Here is a 21,830-nt window from a genome sequence, read left to right as displayed (position 1 = left end):
TTTAATCAAGGAATTTCCCGTAATTTGAATTTGGTATTTAATTACTATTATTTAAACACGTAAAACGTCTTAACTTCTTAAAGATACGCTACAACAAATGCCTCTGTACCTCTAAAATGTGTAATCTACTTTCCTCTTGAATTAAGAATTTTGTCCTGTTTTTACCTCTCTCTTAGGACCTATAAAGGCCCAAACCCGAATAAATAAATAAATAAATAAATAAATAAATAAATAAATAAATAAATAAATAAATAAATAAATAAATAAATAAATAAATAAATAAATAAATAATTCATGCAATCTGCATAAAGTTAAATCAAAAGTTTTCAAAGGATTCCACTGAACTTTTATTTTGAAAGAAGCTTCTGTAGTTTCAGCCTTCACAAATCCTCATAGAGTTGGCTTAGCTGGCTGTCAGCACAGTCTTCTTTACCATTTTCCAGCCATAAAATTAGTGTTTATAGAAATGTTGATCATTTTGTGTACTGGTCAGTAACAGACACTTGAACTGATTATTTCCGCAATGGGTGGGAAGAAAAAGAAGTCGGCAGCAGTTCCCACGAGTGTGCAGCAGCCGGCTGCTGCAGGGAACAGTGCTGCTGTGAACGCATCTGAATCCACGGGGAAAAAACACCAAAAGAGACCAAACAATGAGAAATCAGCCTCGAAGGAAAACAAACTCAGAGGTCAGACTTCGTTTTAAACGTTGCATTACTTGTAATGTGTGAGGAGTTTTGATTTATAAACAGTATGTAGTATGTAATTAGATATGGCAATATATGAATCAAAATTTAATGTCATTTCTACCTGTTTGAATGCAGATGTACAGTGTTATGTTATAATAAATGAGTTAGTAATACAGTAAGTGCTGCATTTTTGCTCTAAGTAAATAATGTTCAGAGCCAGTACAATCTTGACAGTTTGTCTGCAAATGTCTAATATTTTTGTTCCTTTATTTTCTTGTAGGTCCTAAAACATACAGTCTTAGCACTAATGCGCAGACTGACACAAGCGTGTCTGATAAATCAGTCCTGAAGGTAAGTCATATAGTTCATGTTTATGCAAACTTTGATAACTGAAAACCTACCCAGTCTAAAAATAACATTTGTTACAACTGACCTGCATAAACATCTTCTGCAGACAGATGAATACTTTTGAGCATATAAATGCCCACATATACACTACCGTTCAAAACTTTGGGTCAGTAAGTAATATTTGAACTTTCTATTAATTAAAAAGAATCCTGAAAAAAATGTCACGGTTTCCACAAAAATGTGAAGCAGCCCAGCATTGAAAATAATCATAAATGTTTCTTGAGCATCAAATCAGCCTATTAGCATGATTTCTGAAGGATCATGTGACACTGAAGAATGGAGTAATGATGCTGAAAATTCAGTTTTGATCACAGGAATGAATTACATTTTAAAATATATTATAAAACAGTTGTTTTAATTTATAATAATATTTCATAACATTACTGATTTTACTGTATTTCTGATCAAAGAAATGCAACACTTAAACTGGTGAGCAAAAGCATAAAAAAATCTTACAAAGTTAGTGTACTCATCAATGTCTGTTACTGATATTATCAGTCTGTTTTTTGCTTGTCTTAAAGGTTGTCATCCATCCAGAACTGGAAAAGAAGGTGATCAAGTTGATCAATGATTATAGGCAAGAACATGCTGATAAAGGACCAATATCTGGGAGACTCACATCCAAAAAGTTGCTGGTAATTCTTTTCCTTTTTTGTCTTTAATTGCAAAAAATAAAGAATATTATTTATTACCTAAGAATTTTAAAAGACCATTTATTATATATTGTTTGGCAGGATTTGTACACGGCCTTGCAAATGTTCCAGTTTAAGACGGAGCACATCGAAGAGGCCATGAAGAGCAGTATTCTGTATGGAGGCGATCTGCACTCAGCGCTCGACTGGCTCTGTCTGAATCTCAGAGATGGTAAAAGCTTCAGATTGCAGTTATAATAAACTTCATAAACCCAAGTTCTGCTCCTCAAATCTAAACCCTGGTTTTGCTTTTTTGCTTTTCCATGAATAAAGATGAGCTACCGGAGGGATTCAGCCAAAAGATGCAAGAGGAGAAACAGAAGACTCGCCCGAAGTTCCAGCCTCCTAAAGAGGACAAGCAACAGCCGGTGACCAAGAAAGAAGCACCCAAAGAGGAGGAGAAACCTAAGGCAAAGGTGTGTCATTTTATGAAGAATGACATTTTTCCCTATTATGCTATTTTAAAGGTTGATCAATTTTATACTTTTTTAGATGTTTCAATGAGACATTAGTATAATTAAAAGGATTAATAGTATTTAATAGTTTCTTATTGGCCTGTTTAGCTGAGCCATCCATGAAACAAACAAAACATTGAATTTCTTTAAAGAACATATCTTACACTGACATTTTATATTTAATCTTATTAAATGATTAGTTAATTGCATTTGATAGATTTTACTTTTAATAAAACATTTGCAATAGGTTTGTAAAAGGTGTTTTTATGCATGTTTGGCCTGAGTTTTTGTTGCATTTACACTGTTTTGACCAGCAGGGGTCATCAGCTTGTGCTGTTTCGAAACAATGAATAATTTTGCAAAGCAATTGGTTTAAGTGATTCAAAGCTTTAAAAAGCTTAGTTTCTCCCATCAATACATTGCAGCATCACCTCTTTTCTCACAGTGACTGATATGGTTTGATAAAGGATTTGGTCTCTCTAAACCCCTCCTTTCTACTCTGCTCTGATTGTGATTGGTCTACTCTGCCCTGACTGGTCAGATGACCAGGGCCACTTTCAAGCACAAACCGGTGCGCAACATTTTGCTACAGATTCCGGGTTGAACGACATGTTTCCTGGAAACTGTGTGAAGCGGTGTTTGAGATTCAACGCACCACCGTTTCCGTTTAAAAAAACTTTTTGCAACGTTTTGTTGGGGCTGAACGCAGCCCATTTGTGATTGGTCTACTCTGCTCTGATTTGTCAGATGACTAACTCTGTTGTGATTGGTCTACACTGATCTGATTGGTCAAATGGTCCAGTCTGTTTTATAGTCACAAACAGCTATATTACACACTAATATTACACACTACATGAACTCCAGATTAACCCATATGTTTCTGTTAACCTGTGAAGACTCTTATGAAAATATTTTTAATGAAGACCAGATCTAGTTTTAGAATTTTTATCTAAGATAAAATTTAAAAACCGATATCTCTTTTCTCTCTCTCTCTCTCTTGCCATGAATGTAGCCGGGATAGCTGGCATGGCGTTAAACTATATGCAAACAAATAAACAAACAAACATGAAACATTAATATCTGAAAAAGCAGAATAGGAGCGCTTTCATCTTTTTGAGAGAAAATAATACCAAAACATTTTATTTGATGGCAGACTCCTATAAAAGATGGTGGTGGCAGTATGAAGGAGTGGATACTGCGCTACGCTGAACAATCTGAAGATCAGAGCAGCGAAGAAGATGAAGGACACAAGGACACAAGTGTTTATAACCCAGAGTTGGAGGAGAAATTTGATCCTGTGAGTTTTAATGTAGTTTCCATAATATGCCACTATTACGCCTTCAGCTTCCCATAAATTCACATGCTCTTCCTGCAGAATGACAGATACCTGCAGCTGAGCGCTCAGCTGTATGATGCAAAGGACATGGCTGCTGGATCAAAAGCCAAGAAAGACAAAGCAGGGCAGAGGACAGCACAAGATCGGATCAGAGTCATCCAGCAAGGTCTGTGCCTGCATTTTCTCTACTTTTAAGGGCGTATGTTAATTGTAAAGAATGTAAGAAGTGTTACTATGAATTTGTTTCTCAGTAGTGTTTGTTTACTTTACAGAAATGAAGTCTTTGGAGTGTCATCCAATGTTCAATTCAGCGATCAAAGTTAAAGACACTCCTAAAGAGGACAAGAAGCCAGTTACACTCACTGATGGCAAAGAGGAAATCAACTTCAACCTCTTTGAGGAAGAAGACACACCACCAGCAGAAAAAAGTAGGAGAATTTATTTATTTTGTTTTATGTATATTTATTTAGTTTGATTTTTTGTTGTTGTTGTTGTTACTTTATATTGTTGTTATTTTATTGTATGTTATTATATATTGTGTTTAATCTATGTTGTTTTATTTTATGCTATGTTATTTTATGTTTTTGTTTATGGTATTTTATGGTATTTTACATGATTTTGTTTTGTTACTTTTATTGTATTTGTTATTTTTATATTTTACAATTTCTTCTGTTTATTTTTCATTTTTATGCTATTGCTTTATTCAGTTTATTTTGTGATATTTTATTGTATGCTGTTCTGTTTTTATTTATATTTAAAAATATTTTGTTACTTTATATTGTTATTTCATTTTATTTTATTGTATGCTGTTTTTTATGCTGTTTATTTTTCATTTAGTTATTTTTGTTGTTTTACACATTGTTATTTTACTTTATATTTGTTATTATTTCTATATTGTATCTTTTATATTAACTTCATGCTATTTTATGCTGTCATGTTTAATTTTTTAATTTAATTTATTACTTTATATATTTTTACTTTAACTTCATGCTATTGTTTTTTGTTTTGTTTTATGCTGTCATAATTATTATTTATTTATAAATTATTTTATTTTTTTATTTTATAGAATGCTATACTATGCTATAAATTCTAACCTTGTCAGTCTGATTTGTCATTGTTGATGCTCTAGCTGAGAAAAAAAAGGAGCCCAAAGACATCCGAAACTTTGACTACACATCAAGGAGCTGGACTGGGAAGTCACCTAAACAGTTTTTGATTGATTGGTGCAGGAAAAACCTCCCGAAGAGCCCTCCACCTTCCTTTCAGAAAGTTGCAGTCGGGAGATATTGGAAATGCAAGTATGTTGTGTTAAAATTGAATCTTTGATTCTGAATGTGTACTGAATGCAGATTTGACTGTCTGGTCATGTGTCCTTGATGTCAGAGTACGCATTCAGAGACCTGATGATGTTTTGGAGGTGTGTCCCACTATCCTGACTGAAGACGGCATGCAGGCCCAGCACTTAGGAGCCACGTTAGCCCTTTATAAACTAGTCAAAGGACAGGTGAGTTTCGAAACAGTCCACATATCAGGCAGATAGGTGCTTGTTTTATGTATTTAATTCATTTCATCTGTCCTTTGATCTCCATTAGTCTGTGCATCAGCTGCTGCCGCCCACCTACCGTGACGTGTGGCTTGAGTGGCGAGATGACGAACAAAAAGAGGAGGAGCAAACCCGCTCCGCCATCAACAAACCACGTGACCAGTTCATCGCACGTCTGCTCACTCGCCTCAAACAGCAGCAAACCCTCCAAATGCAGGCCGAGCCGCAAGAAAGTCTCCAGGACGCAGAACCAGAAGACTCCTGGGAGAACCTGGACATGCAGGAGGACCACGAGCCCAAGCGGGGAGGAGGACTCATGATGGAGGAGGCGTCCCGGAGGCTGTTCCTCAAACTGCGAGGCTCTCCTGTGGCACATAGGCTGCTGGCTGAGAGGGAGCAGCTGCCCGTTTTCCAGCACCGTGAGAAGGTGCTAGAGGCTCTACGGCGCCACCGCGTGCTGGTGATTGCGGGGGAAACGGGAAGTGGGAAGAGCACACAGATCCCTCAGTTCATCCTGGAAGAGCTCCTGGCTGCTGGGGAGACCGCGCAGCCGTGCAATGTGGTGGTGACGCAACCCAGAAGAATTTCAGCCACAAGTCTGGCCAGCAGGGTGTCACAGGAGCTGGGGAGTGAGGATGGACCAGGAGGCAAGGTTAGATCTCAGGAATATGCTTTTTAAAACTGTGTAAAAATTATAAACTACTGTTTAACTCAGTGTAAATAATATAGATATTAACACTAATTAAGAATAAGTTGATAAGTGTACATTTTATCATATGGGTCAGTAATGACGTTAATTTTTTAAAATTAATTTATTCAGAAGTATATTTAAACATACAGTTCAATGACTTGAATACACCTCTTATTTGCATGTTTTTAATTTCTGAATTAAAATTCATTTTTATATCTTTTTAGGGCATGGGGAGAAGGAAAATCTTGAAAATAAAACTTTATCAAGTATTTTGGCATAATTCTTTTTATTATTTCTTATTTTTTATATAAAATATAAAACTGTTCAATTAATGTTTATAAAATTAATATTTTAAAAAACATTTGTCTGCCCAATTTAAGTCATGTGGTACAACCAACAGGGAAAAAAAAAAAAAAAAATTGTCATGTGAAGCCACTCCCCAAAAACATATTTTTAAATGAATAATTCATAATGTTTGGGGAAAAAAATCATTTATAAAAAATTAAGTCATGTGGTGCAACCAACAACAACAAAAAACATTAAACAGGAAATATCATAACAGAAGGACCCCTGCCGAGCCACATAACTGTGTCAAGGTCGATTAGTCTTTAAAAATATCAGGTAATTTGTCTTTTTTGGTGGTGCGACTCCCCAAAAACTTAATAGTTCATGATATTTAGAAAAATAAACACATTTACATTACTTTGAAAAATATTTAATTTTTTTGAAAACATGATTAAGATACACTCGCGTGTATTCAGAGTGTAAGAAAACACCACATGACATTTTTAGAGTTAAATTGATACTTTTCCTAAAAATGGTATACAAGATTTTTAAACCCATATTCAAGAAGTTGAGACTTGCAAAATGTGTAAAATAAGTCCAAAGATCTCCAGTAAAGGTGTCGTAATGGTAGTCGACGGCAGAGACACCATAGTAACAGTATCATGGAATATTTGCATTACAGAACTCACTGTGTGGATACCAGATCCGGATGGAGAACCGCTCTAGTGACGCCACACGACTGCTGTACTGCACCACTGGAGTTCTGCTGCGCAAACTACAGCAGGACCAGCTCCTCAGCTCCCTCACTCACATCATCGTGGACGAGGTCATGCTCGCATATATCTATGGATATACCCACACTTAGGGCTGGACCATATAACCCAAAAATTATGTCTCAATATTTTAGGTTCACGAGCGAAGCGTACAGTCAGATTTCCTTCTCACCATACTAAAAGAAGTGGTGCATAAGCGCACAGATCTGCATTTGATCTTGATGAGCGCTACAGTCGACTGTCAGAAGTTTGCCAACTACTTCAACCGCTGTCCTGTGGTCACCATACCCGGCAGAACTTTCCCTGTGGAGGCAAGATTATATACACCTAAATAAATATTAACAAATATATTTACATAACATCAGTATTTTGATAATTCTTGTGTATGCTTCATTTATTTTGTTATAAACACAAACCAAAATAAATAAGAAAAACATCATAAAGAACTGTTTTGATAGGTGTTTCACCTGGAGGATATCGTGGAGGAGACGGGTTATGTGCTGGAGCAGGACTCGGAGTACTGTCAGAAGTATGTGGAGGAAGATGATGAGATCAACATCAGCATCACACAGAAAGGAGGGAAGACTATTCAGCACCAGGTGACACAGAAATCCACTTTTCTGTTTCAACAAAAGACTTTCATTAGTCCAAGATTTATGCTGTGTCCCAATTCACATACTATCCATCCTAAATACTGAGGAATTGAATTGGAATTTAACAGGCATTCTTTCCTCAATCCTGAATGGTGCATGACCGTGTTTTGCTCTAAACATTGCAGGCATATATTGTTTTGTAAATGTTTGTTCTTGTATTCTGTTCAGGAGCTGATTGTGAGGGACTCTGGTTCAGGTTGGGATCTGGGCCCTGAGCTGGATCACTTCAGCAGCCGGACACGACACGTCCTGCAGTACATGAACCCCAGCAAGATAAATATGGATCTGATATTAGACCTGCTGGCATACCTGGGTAAAATAACAACACATATACTGTATGCACAGAGTCAGCAGTTATAGTGACTGAACATTTACCTCATTAGGATGTATACTTTATCATAGTAGTGTTTGCTAATGGAAGCAACACTTTCCTCAAACACTGTACAAATTGACTCATTAATGTTTTTATGAATAAATGGAGTACCTCTGGTTCTTTTCCTAAGATAAATCACCTCAGTTTCGTGATGTGGACGGTGCGGTTCTAGTCTTCCTCCCAGGCCTGGCTCATATTCAACAGCTGCATGATCTACTGACCACAGACAAGAGATTCAGCTCAAAGAACAGGTAACTACAGTCTAAATTTGACTCACACTTACAATTTTTGTGATTTTAGTCAAAATTTGACATGAACCAAAAAAGTTTTGAGGGACAGAAATCGTTGCAGACGGTTACTGACAGACTGGGATGTGTATTTTAAAATGTAATTTATTCTTGCGTCATCAAAGCTGAATTTTCAGCATCATTACAATAATGTTCTTTCAGTGTCACATGATTCTTCAGAAATCATTCTAATATGCTGATATAAGGACCTTGCAGTAGATTTTAAAGGAAATAAATTCTTCTGCCATGCTCCATAACAAGTAATTTAATTTATTAAATACAATGAATATTAATTAAATACAAATTCTGTAGGTGGCATTTCAAAGATTGATTACTATCATCAAATGGTATTATTATTATTTATTATTATTTCTATTTTACATCTAGATACAAGCTAGTCGCTCTCCACTCCACACTGTCATCCCAGGACCAGTCTTCTGCATTTACAGTGCCCCCTGCTGGAGTGAGAAAGGTACTGTTCAGAATAGCAAATTGCATGCATAGTTTTCAAAAAACGTCACACATTTGTAAGAACGCCCACCTGGAGGGCAAAACAGCCTGCCAGTTATTTTTACCAGGTTTGTACTAATGTAGTAAGACCACCAAATTCAATATACACATTATTGATGATGCATACCACATAAAGCCAGGCAAGCAGATGAACCCAGAATATAAACACAATGTGCAGTTTCTTATTAAGGCTTTTGCAAAGAAAACCATTATAAAGATAACGACCATTTAGCATTAAGCATTGTATACTGAAATTGATATTTTAATATCACTGTTTTAGTACATTAAGGCACTTTGTCTCGCTAGAATGTCTCACTGTTTTTAGTGATTGAAATACTGCAGCAGTTGCTGTATATGGATCACAAGTGCCCAAAACATTTTTTTCTTCTTCTTCTGGAAAATTAACTGGCCTGTGCTGTAGCTCTATGGATGTTTTGCCCTCCAGGTCTCCATGCCGATCATGTGACTGAAAACTTTGAATTACAATTTTTACAGTACATCGTATATATGCAGCACTCTCACATCTTCATTTCTCTTTAAGATTGTTCTGTCCACAAACATCGCTGAGACTGGCGTCACCATTCCTGATGTGGTCTTTGTCATTGACACAGGAAAAACAAAAGAAAATCGGTGAGGCAGGGCAGAAAATATCTGATAGTCTATGATCGAATGGTTTTGAATGTTAACGGTTGTTTTCTGTTTCTTGTTTCAGGTATCATGAAAGCAGCCAGATGAGCTCTCTGGTGGAGACGTTTGTGAGTAAAGCCAGCGCCCTCCAGAGGCAGGGACGGGCAGGACGTGTTCGAGAGGGCTTCTGTTTCCGCCTTTATCCCAAATTCAGGTACAACACCTCTGAGGTGTTTTAAATTTTAAAGTTGGGATAGTCTTTTCTTCTCTATTGTGACATACAGTATATCTGAGTGAAATGGCTTCTTCAACAAGACAAAATGTAGGGTGGAGCTTGATATTGTCCATGGAGAATTGAATGGATATTTGGATGGTTGTGGTTTGCTATTGGTGGATCTCATGTGAGTGACAGGTTGCCCCACCCTCACGCCAGTAAACATGTCATCAGAGAAGAGAAGAGATGCTGCAAGAGGGAGGGGAAGTTATTTTGATTCAAGATTACGAGGGCACATGATGTGCATGGATAAATCTGTTATAATAAATACAGCAATATTACATAAAAACAGGAATAGTCCATTTTAATTTCATAGTGACTTTAAAGATTGTGGCACATACAGTACTAACCTCTCAGTTACCTGTTTTGGTTGGCAATATTAAATATATTTTAGGGGGAATTTTTATTTTATTGCATAAGAAGTAAATTTATATCACAATTTACTGCTGAAAATAATTAGATGTTTTTTTTATTATTTGATGGACAAACCTAAAAGAGTGCAAAAAACAGCTTCACATTATTTAATACTTGAAACAAAAGACGCAAAACAGTAAAACCAATATTATAAAATGGATAGATCTCTATTTTCTTATTTTTATACACATTTTATATATATGTACAATTTATATGCTTTCTTACTTGCTTGTCATTTCTCATGTTTTTGTTTTTCCCACAACAGATTTGAGAGCTTCATTGACTACTCCATCCCAGAAATTCTCAGAGTGCCTTTGGAGGAGCTTTGCCTTCATATTATGTTAAGTACCATGTTTTTCTCTTTCAAAAGTTTGTTGTCAGTAAGATATTTTAATGTTTTTGAAAGAAACATTTTTTTAAGCTTGCCAAGGCTGCATTTATTTACTCAAAAATACAGTAAAAGTGCAATATTGTGAAATATTATTACAATCTAAAATAACTTTTCTTATTTGGAATATATTTTAAATGTAATTTATTCCTGTGATCAAAGCTGAATTTTCAGCATCATTACTCAAATTCAAATCATTCTAAAATGCTGATTTGCATTTGAATGCTGCTCCGTTGTGCTGCTCAATATTTTTTGTGGAAACCGTGATGCATTTTAACTATTAATTTCTTTCAAAACAAAGTCTTACTAACCACTGACTCTTTGAAAGCATAAAGTAGCTTTTTCCTTGAACAACGCTGACTTCTGTCACCCCCTATGTGTGAACAGAAGTGTGAATATGGCTCTCCAGAGGATTTCCTGTGTCGTGCTCTCGATGCGCCTCAGCCACAGGCCGTGTGTAATGCTGTCAGCCTGCTAAGGAAGATCAGCGCCTGTCAGCAAGATAGCCACACCCTAACACCGCTTGGTCATCACTTGGCTGCCCTTCCAGTCAATGTCAAGATTGGCAAAATGCTTATCTTCGGTGCCATTTTTGGCTGCCTTGAACCCATTGTGAGTTTTTTTCAGCATGTTATTAATTCCTAACAAAGAAAAAAGAAAGAAAGAAAATTATTTCATAATTTACTCACCCTCATGTCTATCTTTCTTTTGTGGAACACAAAAGAACATTTTTGAAGTGTGCTTTAACTCTTTTTATCCATAAAAGGAAAGTCAATGGGGTCCAAAACAACACTGAGAAATTCATAATATAACTTAATAAACCTTTTTGTCTGTTTGTTTTTCAGGCCACCATTGCTGCAGCCATGTCTGAAAAGTCCCCATTTGCTATTCCTATGAGCAGGAAGGAGGAGGCAAACCTGGCTAAATCTGCTCTAGCAGTTGCAAATTCAGATCACATGACCATCTTCAATGCTTACCTTGGGTAATCACAAGTGTTCAACAAAAAAGAACTTCACAGACAAAGGAAGTGAAATCATTGTAATGAAGTTACTGTTTTATTCACAGCTGGAAGAGTTCGCGGAGCGAGGGAACTCGTGCAGAGATGGCCTATTGCAGGAGACACTTCCTGAATCGCACTGCCCTAATGACGATTGAGGTGACGTCCTCTTACAGCTCCTAACACACTTACTGATTCATTTGCAGAGTCCTGATAAACTAACAAATGTGTGTCTGATCTGCTAGAACTTTTGTTGGTCGATCTACGTGTGTGCAAATAGAATTTGAAATGTTTCTTTTAAGGTATAAAAAAGCGTGTCCAAGATGATAAGGAGAATTATTTGTAAATCTAGTTTAAAACACAAGGGCCATGATTTTAAAAATGTATTCTTTGCATTCTTGTTGGTTTCATACATTTTGTTCATACAAATTTATTTATTTTATGTTTTGAATTAGCTTTTATTTTATATTTAATTAAATTTTTTAATTTAATTTATGAAGTTTTAGTAATTTTGCTACCTGTTTTTGTCATTTTTATTAGTCCTTTGGTAACACTTTACAATAAAGTTCCATTTTTTAATATTAGTTAACTGCAATATTTAACATGAACTAACAATGAAAAATACTTCTGAAGCATTTATTAATCTTAGTTAAGGTTAATTTCACCATTTACTAATACATTATTACATAGTACTGTATTTGAGCTGACATGAACTAACAATGAATACCTTATTGTAAAGTGTTACCAACATTTCTATATAGCTTTAATTTATTTTGAATTCATTTAGGTATTTAGTACTTAAATATAAACATATTTATTTACATTTCTAATCTAATATTTATATTTTATGTCAGGTTTGTTTTAATAAAAAAAAAAAAAAAAATTGGTTTTAGTTAAAAATAACATTTATCCATCACGTGAAAAGTAACAAATTTCCTTAAAACTTGAATGTACATTTCCAAAAAGGTTTTCAAGCACATTTTTCCAGGGTAAAGGCCTGTTCACACCAAGAACGATAACTTTAAAGATTCCTATGTTGATAACTATATTAGTGTCCTCACCAACGGTCTAAAGGGTTAGTTCACCCAAAAATATCTGTCATTTATTTATCATTTATCATGTCGTTCCAAGCTGTAAGACCTTTGTTCATCTTAGGAGCACAAATCGAGATATTTTGATGAAATCCAAGGTTTTTTATCCCCCATAGAAAGCAACCTAATTACTGTCATTCAAGGTTCAGAGAAGTAGTAAAGGGATTGTTAAAATAGTCCATGTGACAGTTGATGCAGTGCAAAGCTTCTGTGTTTATGTCCAAACGCCAGCTCAGTATTGGCCGAGGCTGTTTACGTGAGCAGCACGACGCATGTGTCCACGCAGGAGGCATCCAATACTGAGCCAATACTTGACAGCCAATCAGAATCCATCCTGCTTTAAAGAGCTCGAGCACTTAAAACGATAAATGACAAAACTGCAGTGTGCTTAGAATGAACAGAATGATATAGTCTACTGGTGTGGATGCTAATATAGTCATCATTATAGTTATCTTTATAGTCATCAGGCCTTTAGAATGATTTTTAGAACATTTATATTTAGCATTGTAGTTGTGTAAACAAGCTTTAAAAAGTATTTTTATATCATTATATCAAAAGTTTTGAATCATGAATATAATGAAGTTAGTCCAGTTGAGAACCAGAATAAGGGTTTACAGGGGTCCCTGTCTGTGATTATTAATTCCTATTTTGTGGTATTCTGTACATAACATATTGGCTTCTTGCATGTTGGGTACACCACACTGGTTTTGACTTGTTGTGAAATGTTTTTCAAATACTAATAATATTAAAACAAAAATGTGTCTTTTCCTGAGTATCCAGATAGTTACTACAACTTATCAGTCAAAAAAATTTGAAAATTGAAAATGTATTGAATGAGTTTAGAAATTCAGAAATTGTGGTGTATTGAACTGAAGGCAATACTTTAATCTGACTTATAAATATTTTGTATTTAACTTCCTTCTTAGGATGTGAAGCAGGAGCTCATTAGGATGGTGGAGCAGGCCGGTTTCACAGCCTCCAAGCCCAGTCGGACGCCTCGCTCTCACCCCTGCTCTGAACTGAAAGTCCTCGGCGCGCTCACCAAGCAGGACATCTCTGTTCTCAATGCCGTGCTGACGGCCGGTCTGTATGACAGCGTGGGCCGTATCCTCTGCACTCCCTCTGTGGACGTTCAGGATCGGGTGGCGTGTGTGGTTGAGACGGCTCAGGGGAAGGCCCATGTTCACCCCTCCTCCGTCAATCGCTTCCTACAGACCCACGGTTGGCTTCTCTTCCAGGAAAAGGTGTGTTGGGCTAGCTTTAATATATAACTGTGACATTTACTTTTAACTGTGACTATTACTTTTGCTTGTTTAACTAATGTGAACAAACCTCTAAACTACAATACTACACTTCTGATTCATCTTGCACAATTTGTGCTACAGAGATGGGTCAATGATGTGCTCTTTTTGGTCAATCTATTTATTTATTAAAAAAGCATTAAAAATGCACTTCATATAATACTGTTCATAAGTATGGGGACAGTTTTTGAAAGAAGTCTCTTTTGCTTTTTATTTAATCAAAAATACTGTAAAAAACCTGTAATATTGCGAAATATTATTACAATTTAAACGAACAGCTTTATATTGTAATATATTTTCTTTTATTGTGATCAAAGCTGAATTTTCAGCATCATTACTCCAGTCTTCAGTGTCACATGATCCTTCAGAAATCATTCTAATATGCTGATTTGATGCTCATGAAACATTTCTTATTATTATCAGCTGAAAACAGTTAATATGCTTAATATTTTTGTGGAAACTGTTACTTTTTTTCAGGATTTTTGGATGAATAAGTTCAACAGAACAGCCTTTATTTGAAATATATAAATCTTTTGTAACACTGTATGTCTTTACTGTCACTTTTGACCAATTCAAATAAATTTTACTGACCCCAACATTTTGAACGATAGTCATAAGTAGACTTGAATACATCTCTTCTATGATGGACATTTTTTTAATTTGTCTTAAAATTCATTTTAATCATTTTGACGAATTTGTGTGTTATGTGTATGTTATTTTAATCAAATAGCTTATTAATTTTTGCAAAAACGTCCTCAAAATCATGTGGTGTGACCAACATGCTGAAAAAAAAAAAAAAACAGGAAATCATATAATGAGGATCCTTGCAGACTCTCATGACTGTGTCAAGGTCAATAAGGCTCATCAAATATCAGAAAATTTGACTTTTTTATAACAAGATGTTATAAAATAAAGATAAATGTTATTTATGGGTTTAATAACTTATATTTGTAATAAATGTTATTTTAAAAAATATTGGAAATAAAAATTGAGATTCTTAAGTTTTTTCAAAACCAAATGAAACCAACATAAATCCAGATAGTACATTTCTAAGAGCTTGACACCTGTTTTTCCTTTCTTTATAAATGACTTTTTATTATAAATGGACACTTTTATGTGTCATTGACTCTCTTATTATTCGTACGTTTGTGATTTGACCCACTGTAGTGTTTTCTCATTTTGCCTGCAGGTGAAATACTCTAAGGTGTTTCTAAGAGACACTACGTTGATCTCTCCTTTATCAATGCTGCTGTTTGGAGGTGATATTGACGTGCATCACAGGGAGAGACTCATCTCTCTGGATGGATGGATCAACTTCCAGGTCAGGGAAATTTTTTGTATGCGTGTCCTGTTTCAGTGGTTATCCATGCTTGATTGCTTACCTGCTTTGCATTGATCACGTCATTGGCAGGAGCACTGAGGTATCAGAAATTGGTTTGTCAAACTGTGAGATGACTGTTTTCTCAGTTTACTTTGTCTTCAATTCCGATCAGGCTCCAGTCAGAATTGGTGTGATATTCAAACACCTTCGCAAGCTGATGGACTCCCTCCTGGAGAGGAAATTGGCCAATCCTAGAATGAATTTGGAAGGTAACTTTAAAAACTGGTTATTTAATCAATCATCATTATATTTATAGTCAGTCAGTATATTTATACGCACACCTTTTCGAACAGCCTTTGTGTTGTGAACGCACACGTAACGCCGTCTTTCATTTTTATCCTCTTCAGATGAGAAGACCATACAGATCATCACAGAACTGATCAAGTCAGAAAACATGCTCTGAGGAAGTGCCTGTTTGTATTCAATCATGAATTGACTATAAATTAAATGTTGACAAACCTCACTGAGGGGTGAGACTGTAAATTATATTGCCAAACCATGATAAAAATATTTTAAGACAAAAACATTGTGGTATTCTTCAAAAAAAACATTACCATAATAATAGACTGACAGGGTTGTGTTTTTACTGTAAGACAGTAGGAATGCAGACGAACAGTCTTGTGGTGATAATGTAATTGTTTTGTTATTGATAGATGTGAATGCAATATAAAATTATGGTCTTGTAAACGTAAACATTTAAATTATAGAACTGGATAAGATTCATATCACAAGTCTGACCGTAGTTATCTTATCATACAAAAATAATACACATTAAAGGTTAACTTGGGTAATTTCACTGACACAGTGGACGTGGAGGATGGAATCTTTCACAAATAAAATATTCTTCAGAAGAAATAAGGACCACAAAAAAGCATTATCTCTCAGTATGAAAATCTGTTACTTAGGCCTTTTTAAGTTGAAATTGAGTAACATGCTTTCTGGCTCCAAATGAACATCCGTCTGCTTTAAAAGCCTATAAAAATGAATAATAATTACATTAGCATATTTCCTGACAAACCCATCAACAACACACGGTTCTTTCCAGCAGGGAAATGAGTCTTCTTGTAGATCTTGAACCACATTACTCCGTGCTCAGCGTTTCCCACTGATAGAATAGAAATAGGCCTCTCTCAGTGTTGTTATTGTTAACTAAAGCTACTAAAAATCATTTTTGGTAATTGAAATGAAGCTTAAAATAAAATAAAACATTAGGTGAAAAAGTTAGACTTAAAAAAAATGTTGCCTTGGCAAATAACTATTAGATAATTTCAGCAAAAAAAGGAAGGCTAGGTGATATAAAGTAGACAGTTGGTAACTGTTGAGAACATTTTGGACAGTAGGACTATTTAGAGGCTTAGTTATTTTCTAAACAAAAACAGCTATAGACTACTTATGAGTTATTAGTCCTGGTGTGAAGGTCGGATTTCCAACGGACACAGCAGCGTATGAAATGGGCGGAGCTTCGGTTGCCGCTGAAATGAACGGCGCTCTGAAGCGCGCGGAGTCCAGGCACGCGTCGCTACACACGCACCTGACGACAACGGTCGCCGCTCCCGCTGTGATGATGTTAGTCCAGGTCTCTTCACACGTGCTCACTCGCATCACTTCACCATGCAGACCTGCTTCTGCACTCAGCTGTCGTATTTTATGGTAGTGTTATTATAGTAGCCTACAATAAATGTAAAAGGCTTAAGAATTTGCATGTCATTTTATGACATTAAACATACATTTCATTAGCAGGATAATGCAGCGAGCCCAGACATCCAGTCACCTAATGAAGATCTGTTGGACTTTGCCACAGGTGAGATGTGGTTTATTTTAGACATGAGAAAATGACAAAGAAGTTGGATATACAATTAAGAAGTTAAACACCATTGTGTTTTAATTACTTTTATTAGGCTACAAATATTATTGTTTTCAGTTTTTTGTAAAAAAAAAAAATAAAAATTATATATATAATATATATATTTTATTTTTTTTTTTTTTTTTATCTCACTCTTACCACAGGGGAGTGTCAGTCATCTGTCCCACATGAAGTGTCAGAGCAAACAGATCTCTCTCTAGAGCTGGTGAGAGAGTGCAGCTTTAACAATAACATCTCTGCATAATCTTCTAACTGCTTTAAACTTTTTATTATAAACTATAAACTTTTTGTGTTTCTTTAGTTATTACCTGTCTTATTATGTGTCTAATTAAATTCGCCAGAATTTCTCTGTTTTGGTCTTGTCCCCCACCCAAACTTTTTAATTTCCCCTCTATCATAAATGTATTAGGCTATAGTGTTGAAATCAGGGATCCATCTCTAATTTGGAGGAGTTTAAACATCAGCAATGCCATTAATTTAAACCCTTATGCCGTGTTGAAAACCCTGTTACACCTTTGATGTTCCCGGTCAAGAATGACCAGCCTTTTAAAAATTGCTTGTAAATTGCTCATTATGTTATATTATGAAGTGAAAGTAAAAGTGACACGACGTTTGACCAAAAATAGTGTAACATACTCTGAATTTGTGCTCTGCATTTCACCCATCCTAGTGCACACACACACTGTGAACACATTCACAGTAGTGTGTGTTCACACAAACCATATTAAATTTAATTCAGAAGCTATTTATTTATTTATTTATTTATCCAGTATTTCACAAAAAAAAAAAAAAAAAAAAAATCAAATCCAAACCATGATACCAGTCCACCCGGAGGTTGATTAGGGCCATGATCTGATCTTTAATCCAAGATATGTGATAAATGTAAATGAACAGATTTGAGATGTTTCTCTTTTTTTAAGTAGTCACAAATGCCCCTGACTGAAGTTACTACATGTACTGTATTTCACTCCTTGAGTTGACCAAAGAAACGTTTGAAACTGAAACTGCTTGCCTTTTCTAAACAAGCTTTTGTGGTTTATTCTTGGTCAGAGTTATGAAAGTATGCTTTATGTCTCAAACCCAACTAATTTCCAAAGTTGCAAACACTAAAGTAACAAAGTATTTTTGGTCCCACTTTATATTAAGTGGCCTTAACTACTATGTACTTACATCAAAAACTAAGTACAATGTACTTATTGAGTTCATATTGAATTGCAAAACACTTTTTGCTGGTACGGGTAAGGTTAGGGAAAGCTTTGGTGGTATGGGTAGGTTTAAGGGTAGGGGTAAGGTGTAAGGGATGGGTCAACAGTGTAATTATAAATGTAATTACATGCAGGTGTTTTTAAAGTAAAAAGTGCATTGTATCAAATGATTATTTTAAATGTAAGTACACAGTAGTTAAGGCCACTTAATATAAAGTGGGTTCGTATTTTTTTTTTTACTTCCAGACAGTTGTTTGGAAAACAGAAATGAATAAATGTATATTTCTTTTAAATTGTACTTTCTTTCACTTACTGCAACAAAACAGACATAATTTGTCTGAGGACCAAACTGGAATTAAATAGCTTTAGTCGTGTAAAAAACACCTTTTTGACCCTTCAATAAATTTCAGCCGCACAAAAACAGTAACCCATGGGATTAAATGACTTCAAAATGTTTTAGAGAACCGGCAAACAGCAGAGTCATGAAAAAATATTCACACACTGCAGCTGCTGTTTTCCACAAGAAAAATGTCCTGTGTGACATAACTGAAGATCACTTCTCTATTTTGTGTGTTAGTGACTCATAATTATCTTGTCAATGCAAAAGTCATTCAGGCCACAATTTGTCTGCATCCTTATATTTGTAATTCAAATAACTGGGCAATCTATTCAGATTCTGTGGCATGTCGTCCGATACATTCAATTCCTTCCCTTGGACAATGATTTCTCACTTGTTCAGGTATGCAAACTGAATAACTCTGAATGAGCTCATTCTGTGCGTGGTGTTCTGAGACCACATGTTTGACTAGATGAACCACATCTCTGATGTCTCCATACCAGTGCTCACATACTTCACTAATTGTATTACTGAGTAATAATCATGTGTCTCTCTCCACAGCTTCATGCCACTCTCAGGAGAAAGCAAGAGGAAATATCTGCCCTGAAGGTGGTGAATGCCCAGCTGAGAAATCTGGCTAAACAGACTGAGCATTACACTACATTACTAGATGTAAAGCATTTTTTTCGCCCCCAGAAAATAATTTAGTGAACGTTACTTATGATTGTGAATAATCACTCGTCCATCCATGAAGAGCAATCTCATAGCAAAAAAAAAAAATTACAGGCCTTCAAGTCACAATTTTGAAGTCAACATAAAGTTATTTACCTTCTTACTGCACAACCCTGGTCTTATTGTGAACACTTCAACTGTTATTCCAAAGAAAAAAATGTTTGTCTTTGCTCCATTATAGTATGTAACATCCACTTCTCACCATCCAATCAACTCCTGACTGATAAAATCAGGTCCTGCCCAACCATTTTCTAATTTAATATCCTGTTTCACCATCAGATTTGGAAGTAAAATGCACTGTAAATGGGAATTCATGTTGACATTTAATCATGGGAACCCTGATAAATGTTTTTTTTTTCATATTTTTCACAGTTCATTTGATATTGATATTCAAAAATATTTGAATGATAATGAATGAAATATATATATGGGAATTGTTTTGCATTATAAATGTGAAAATATTTTTTGATTTTAGCACAGTAACAAAAATGCTGACTTGACCAATCAGAAGGCAGGACTGCAGGTATCTATTTTATATACTGTTATATTAAATTAAACACACATCTGAGAAAGTTTAACAGCCAGAGAGCAGTAAGACCTCCAAACTGGGTCACTTTGATTTTGCCAAGTCATGTTCCTGGATCAAAATCTACAGGAACAACATTCCTGTCCAAAAACATAGTCCTAACCCTATCCCTACCCATAATTTATACCTTAAATCAGAGGGAAATGATAGGTGAATAAGAATGGTGTAACAAGGTGTTGTAACAAAGATGTTGATCCAGCAACATGTTCTATCACCTTAACCTCCACACTCTCATTGTCACTCCGACAAATGACCGTTTGTCAATTCCACTTCCTGTATACTAGGCTTCGTTCCAGAGAGACTTAGTCTCACACTGTATCTCAGTGAGTCCAACAGAGGACCATTCTTCTGAACACTGCTGGATCTCTCTGCTGACACAGGAAGAGCCTTCGGATCCATCTTCCACAGCTTTAACTAACTCCACCACTGCTGACACACAAAGCCCAACATCAGGGGTCAAGCGGCAGCTGTGGTCCAGCTGGAATGAGCTTCTCTGTGAAGATGCCGAGGACTGTCCGTCACGTTCCAAGCGGCTCAGGCTTGATAATGAACTTGTACAGGTAGACTTGGAGCATCTGAAGGCCCAGCTGGACCAGGATGAACAGACTCCTCAACAACTAATAGAAGATTCAACGCTGACTCAGAATCAAAGCCTAGAGATGTCCTCTGAAAGGCTGATCGCACAGAGGAAGAACATATTTGGAGCTTTCCATGGACTTCTGGTGGTTACGGAAACCCCATCCATCAAGTCTGATCTGAACATGAACAGTGATGATGGGAAAGTTGTGTGCTTCAAGACCGCAATCAGAGACCACAGTACAGTAAAGACAAAGGTTTTCCCACATGGAAAGGCATTCACCTCTCACACACCAAGTGGATCTTGTCGGTTCCTCTGGGTTCCTAAAGAGCACTGAACAGATGTATGATTCAAAGTGTATTCTATGTTTACACCAGCCAGACCTTATTTGAGCAAGGCTGCTTCTGAATTCCCATACCTTCATAGTATGTACTGAATTCTATGAAGATCTTCTCAGCCATTGGTCAACCCTAAGGCCCGTTCACACCAAGAATGATAACTATAACGATGACTATATTAGCATCCACACCAACAGACAATATCGTTGTTTATTGTAAGTGTGCGCTGCAGTTTTGTCTTCTGCCGCTTTAAATGCTCAAGCTCTTTAAAGCAGGATGGATTCATTCAACAATTTCTGAAAATGATTACAACAATATTGTTCCTTTGTGCTGTTATCCTTACAGTTGTGGTGTGGACTCTGCTATTCTGTTACATTTAGAATGATTTTTACAACTATATCTTTATCATTATAGTTATCGTCCTTAGTGTGAACAGCCTTAACTCTTAAGAATAAAGGTTCTTTATTGACATCTATAAGTTCCATTGGAAAAAACCTTTAACATTCATGGAACTTTTCCATAACAAAGATTCTTTATATTGGAAAAAGTTTCTTCAGATTATTAAAATATTCTTCACACTGTCTAAAAGGTTCTTTGGGGAATGAAAAATGGTTCTTCTATTGCATCGCTATGCAAACCCCTTTTAGAAGCTTTCAATTCCTGATGAACAAAATGAAAAAAGACCCATCCTACATTTTTTTCTTGTTCAAGATCCAGTTTCACTTGGATATATATGTCACAAGAGGGAAGAAAAGACTACTTCAACTTCTGTTTTATGCCGACTTAAAGAGTGTATGCTGGTAATTCGTAGTATGTATACACTCACAGACACACTATATCCGTCATCAGAATTTTACTTGGAAATTATTTAGTATTAGCAAAAACAATTTAACCACAAGGACTTCCTTGGTACCTACAGGTACAGCACTCACGGTTCAACTTTTCAAACCTTTGGCTCCTTGGCTCCCGTAGCCTTGTGGGATAACAAAATGTCGACTGGTTCAACACTCAAGATTGTTCACTCGG

The 21,830-nt window shown here is 35.8% G+C and overlaps 2 protein-coding genes across 2 annotated transcripts; both read left to right on the top strand.

The window, feature by feature from the left end:
- The first annotated feature begins 397 nt into the window (after positions 1–397).
- On the top strand, positions 398–16,881 carry dhx29 (DEAH (Asp-Glu-Ala-His) box polypeptide 29). Its single transcript, XM_067398162.1, has 27 exons — positions 398–686; positions 967–1,037; positions 1,616–1,729; positions 1,829–1,958; positions 2,060–2,202; positions 3,395–3,538; positions 3,617–3,743; positions 3,850–4,005; positions 4,707–4,875; positions 4,961–5,081; positions 5,170–5,772; positions 6,779–6,922; positions 7,004–7,180; positions 7,328–7,468; positions 7,691–7,835; positions 8,026–8,146; positions 8,570–8,654; positions 9,234–9,322; positions 9,405–9,533; positions 10,273–10,348; positions 10,783–11,007; positions 11,241–11,377; positions 11,461–11,551; positions 13,410–13,727; positions 14,974–15,105; positions 15,278–15,374; positions 15,513–16,881. Exons 1-27 carry the CDS (start codon positions 524–526, stop codon positions 15,566–15,568), a joined length of 4,104 nt encoding a protein of 1,367 aa, XP_067254263.1. The 5' UTR covers positions 398–523; the 3' UTR covers positions 15,569–16,881.
- On the top strand, positions 16,777–21,787 carry mcidas (multiciliate differentiation and DNA synthesis associated cell cycle protein). Its single transcript, XM_067397155.1, has 5 exons — positions 16,777–16,815; positions 16,906–16,966; positions 17,173–17,234; positions 19,133–19,243; positions 20,174–21,787. Exons 1-5 carry the CDS (start codon positions 16,777–16,779, stop codon positions 20,801–20,803), a joined length of 903 nt encoding a protein of 300 aa, XP_067253256.1. The 3' UTR covers positions 20,804–21,787.
- The last annotated feature ends 43 nt before the right edge of the window (positions 21,788–21,830 follow it).

This window comes from Chanodichthys erythropterus, chromosome 10, assembly GCF_024489055.1.
Source record: "Chanodichthys erythropterus isolate Z2021 chromosome 10, ASM2448905v1, whole genome shotgun sequence".
NCBI classification, from domain to species: Eukaryota; Metazoa; Chordata; class Actinopteri; order Cypriniformes; family Xenocyprididae; genus Chanodichthys; species Chanodichthys erythropterus.
Note: the sequence above shows the minus strand (reverse complement) of the source record. Positions and strands in the feature narration are given on the sequence as shown.

Excerpts from the sequence above, each read along its gene's own strand:
- mcidas (XM_067397155.1), top strand. The coding sequence starts at position 16,777 with ATGCAGACCTGCTTCTGCACTCAGCTGTCGTATTTTATG. Across the intron at positions 16,816-16,905 it reads CTCAGCTGTCGTATTTTATG|GATAATGCAGCGAGCCCAGA; the intron begins GTAGTGTTATTA and ends TTTCATTAGCAG. Across the intron at positions 17,235-19,132 it reads CAGATCTCTCTCTAGAGCTG|CTTCATGCCACTCTCAGGAG; the intron begins GTGAGAGAGTGC and ends CTCTCTCCACAG.
- dhx29 (XM_067398162.1), top strand. The coding sequence starts at position 524 with ATGGGTGGGAAGAAAAAGAAGTCGGCAGCAGTTCCCACGAGTGTGCAG. Across the intron at positions 10,349-10,782 it reads AGCTTTGCCTTCATATTATG|AAGTGTGAATATGGCTCTCC; the intron begins TTAAGTACCATG and ends ATGTGTGAACAG. Across the intron at positions 11,008-11,240 it reads TTGGCTGCCTTGAACCCATT|GCCACCATTGCTGCAGCCAT; the intron begins GTGAGTTTTTTT and ends TTTGTTTTTCAG.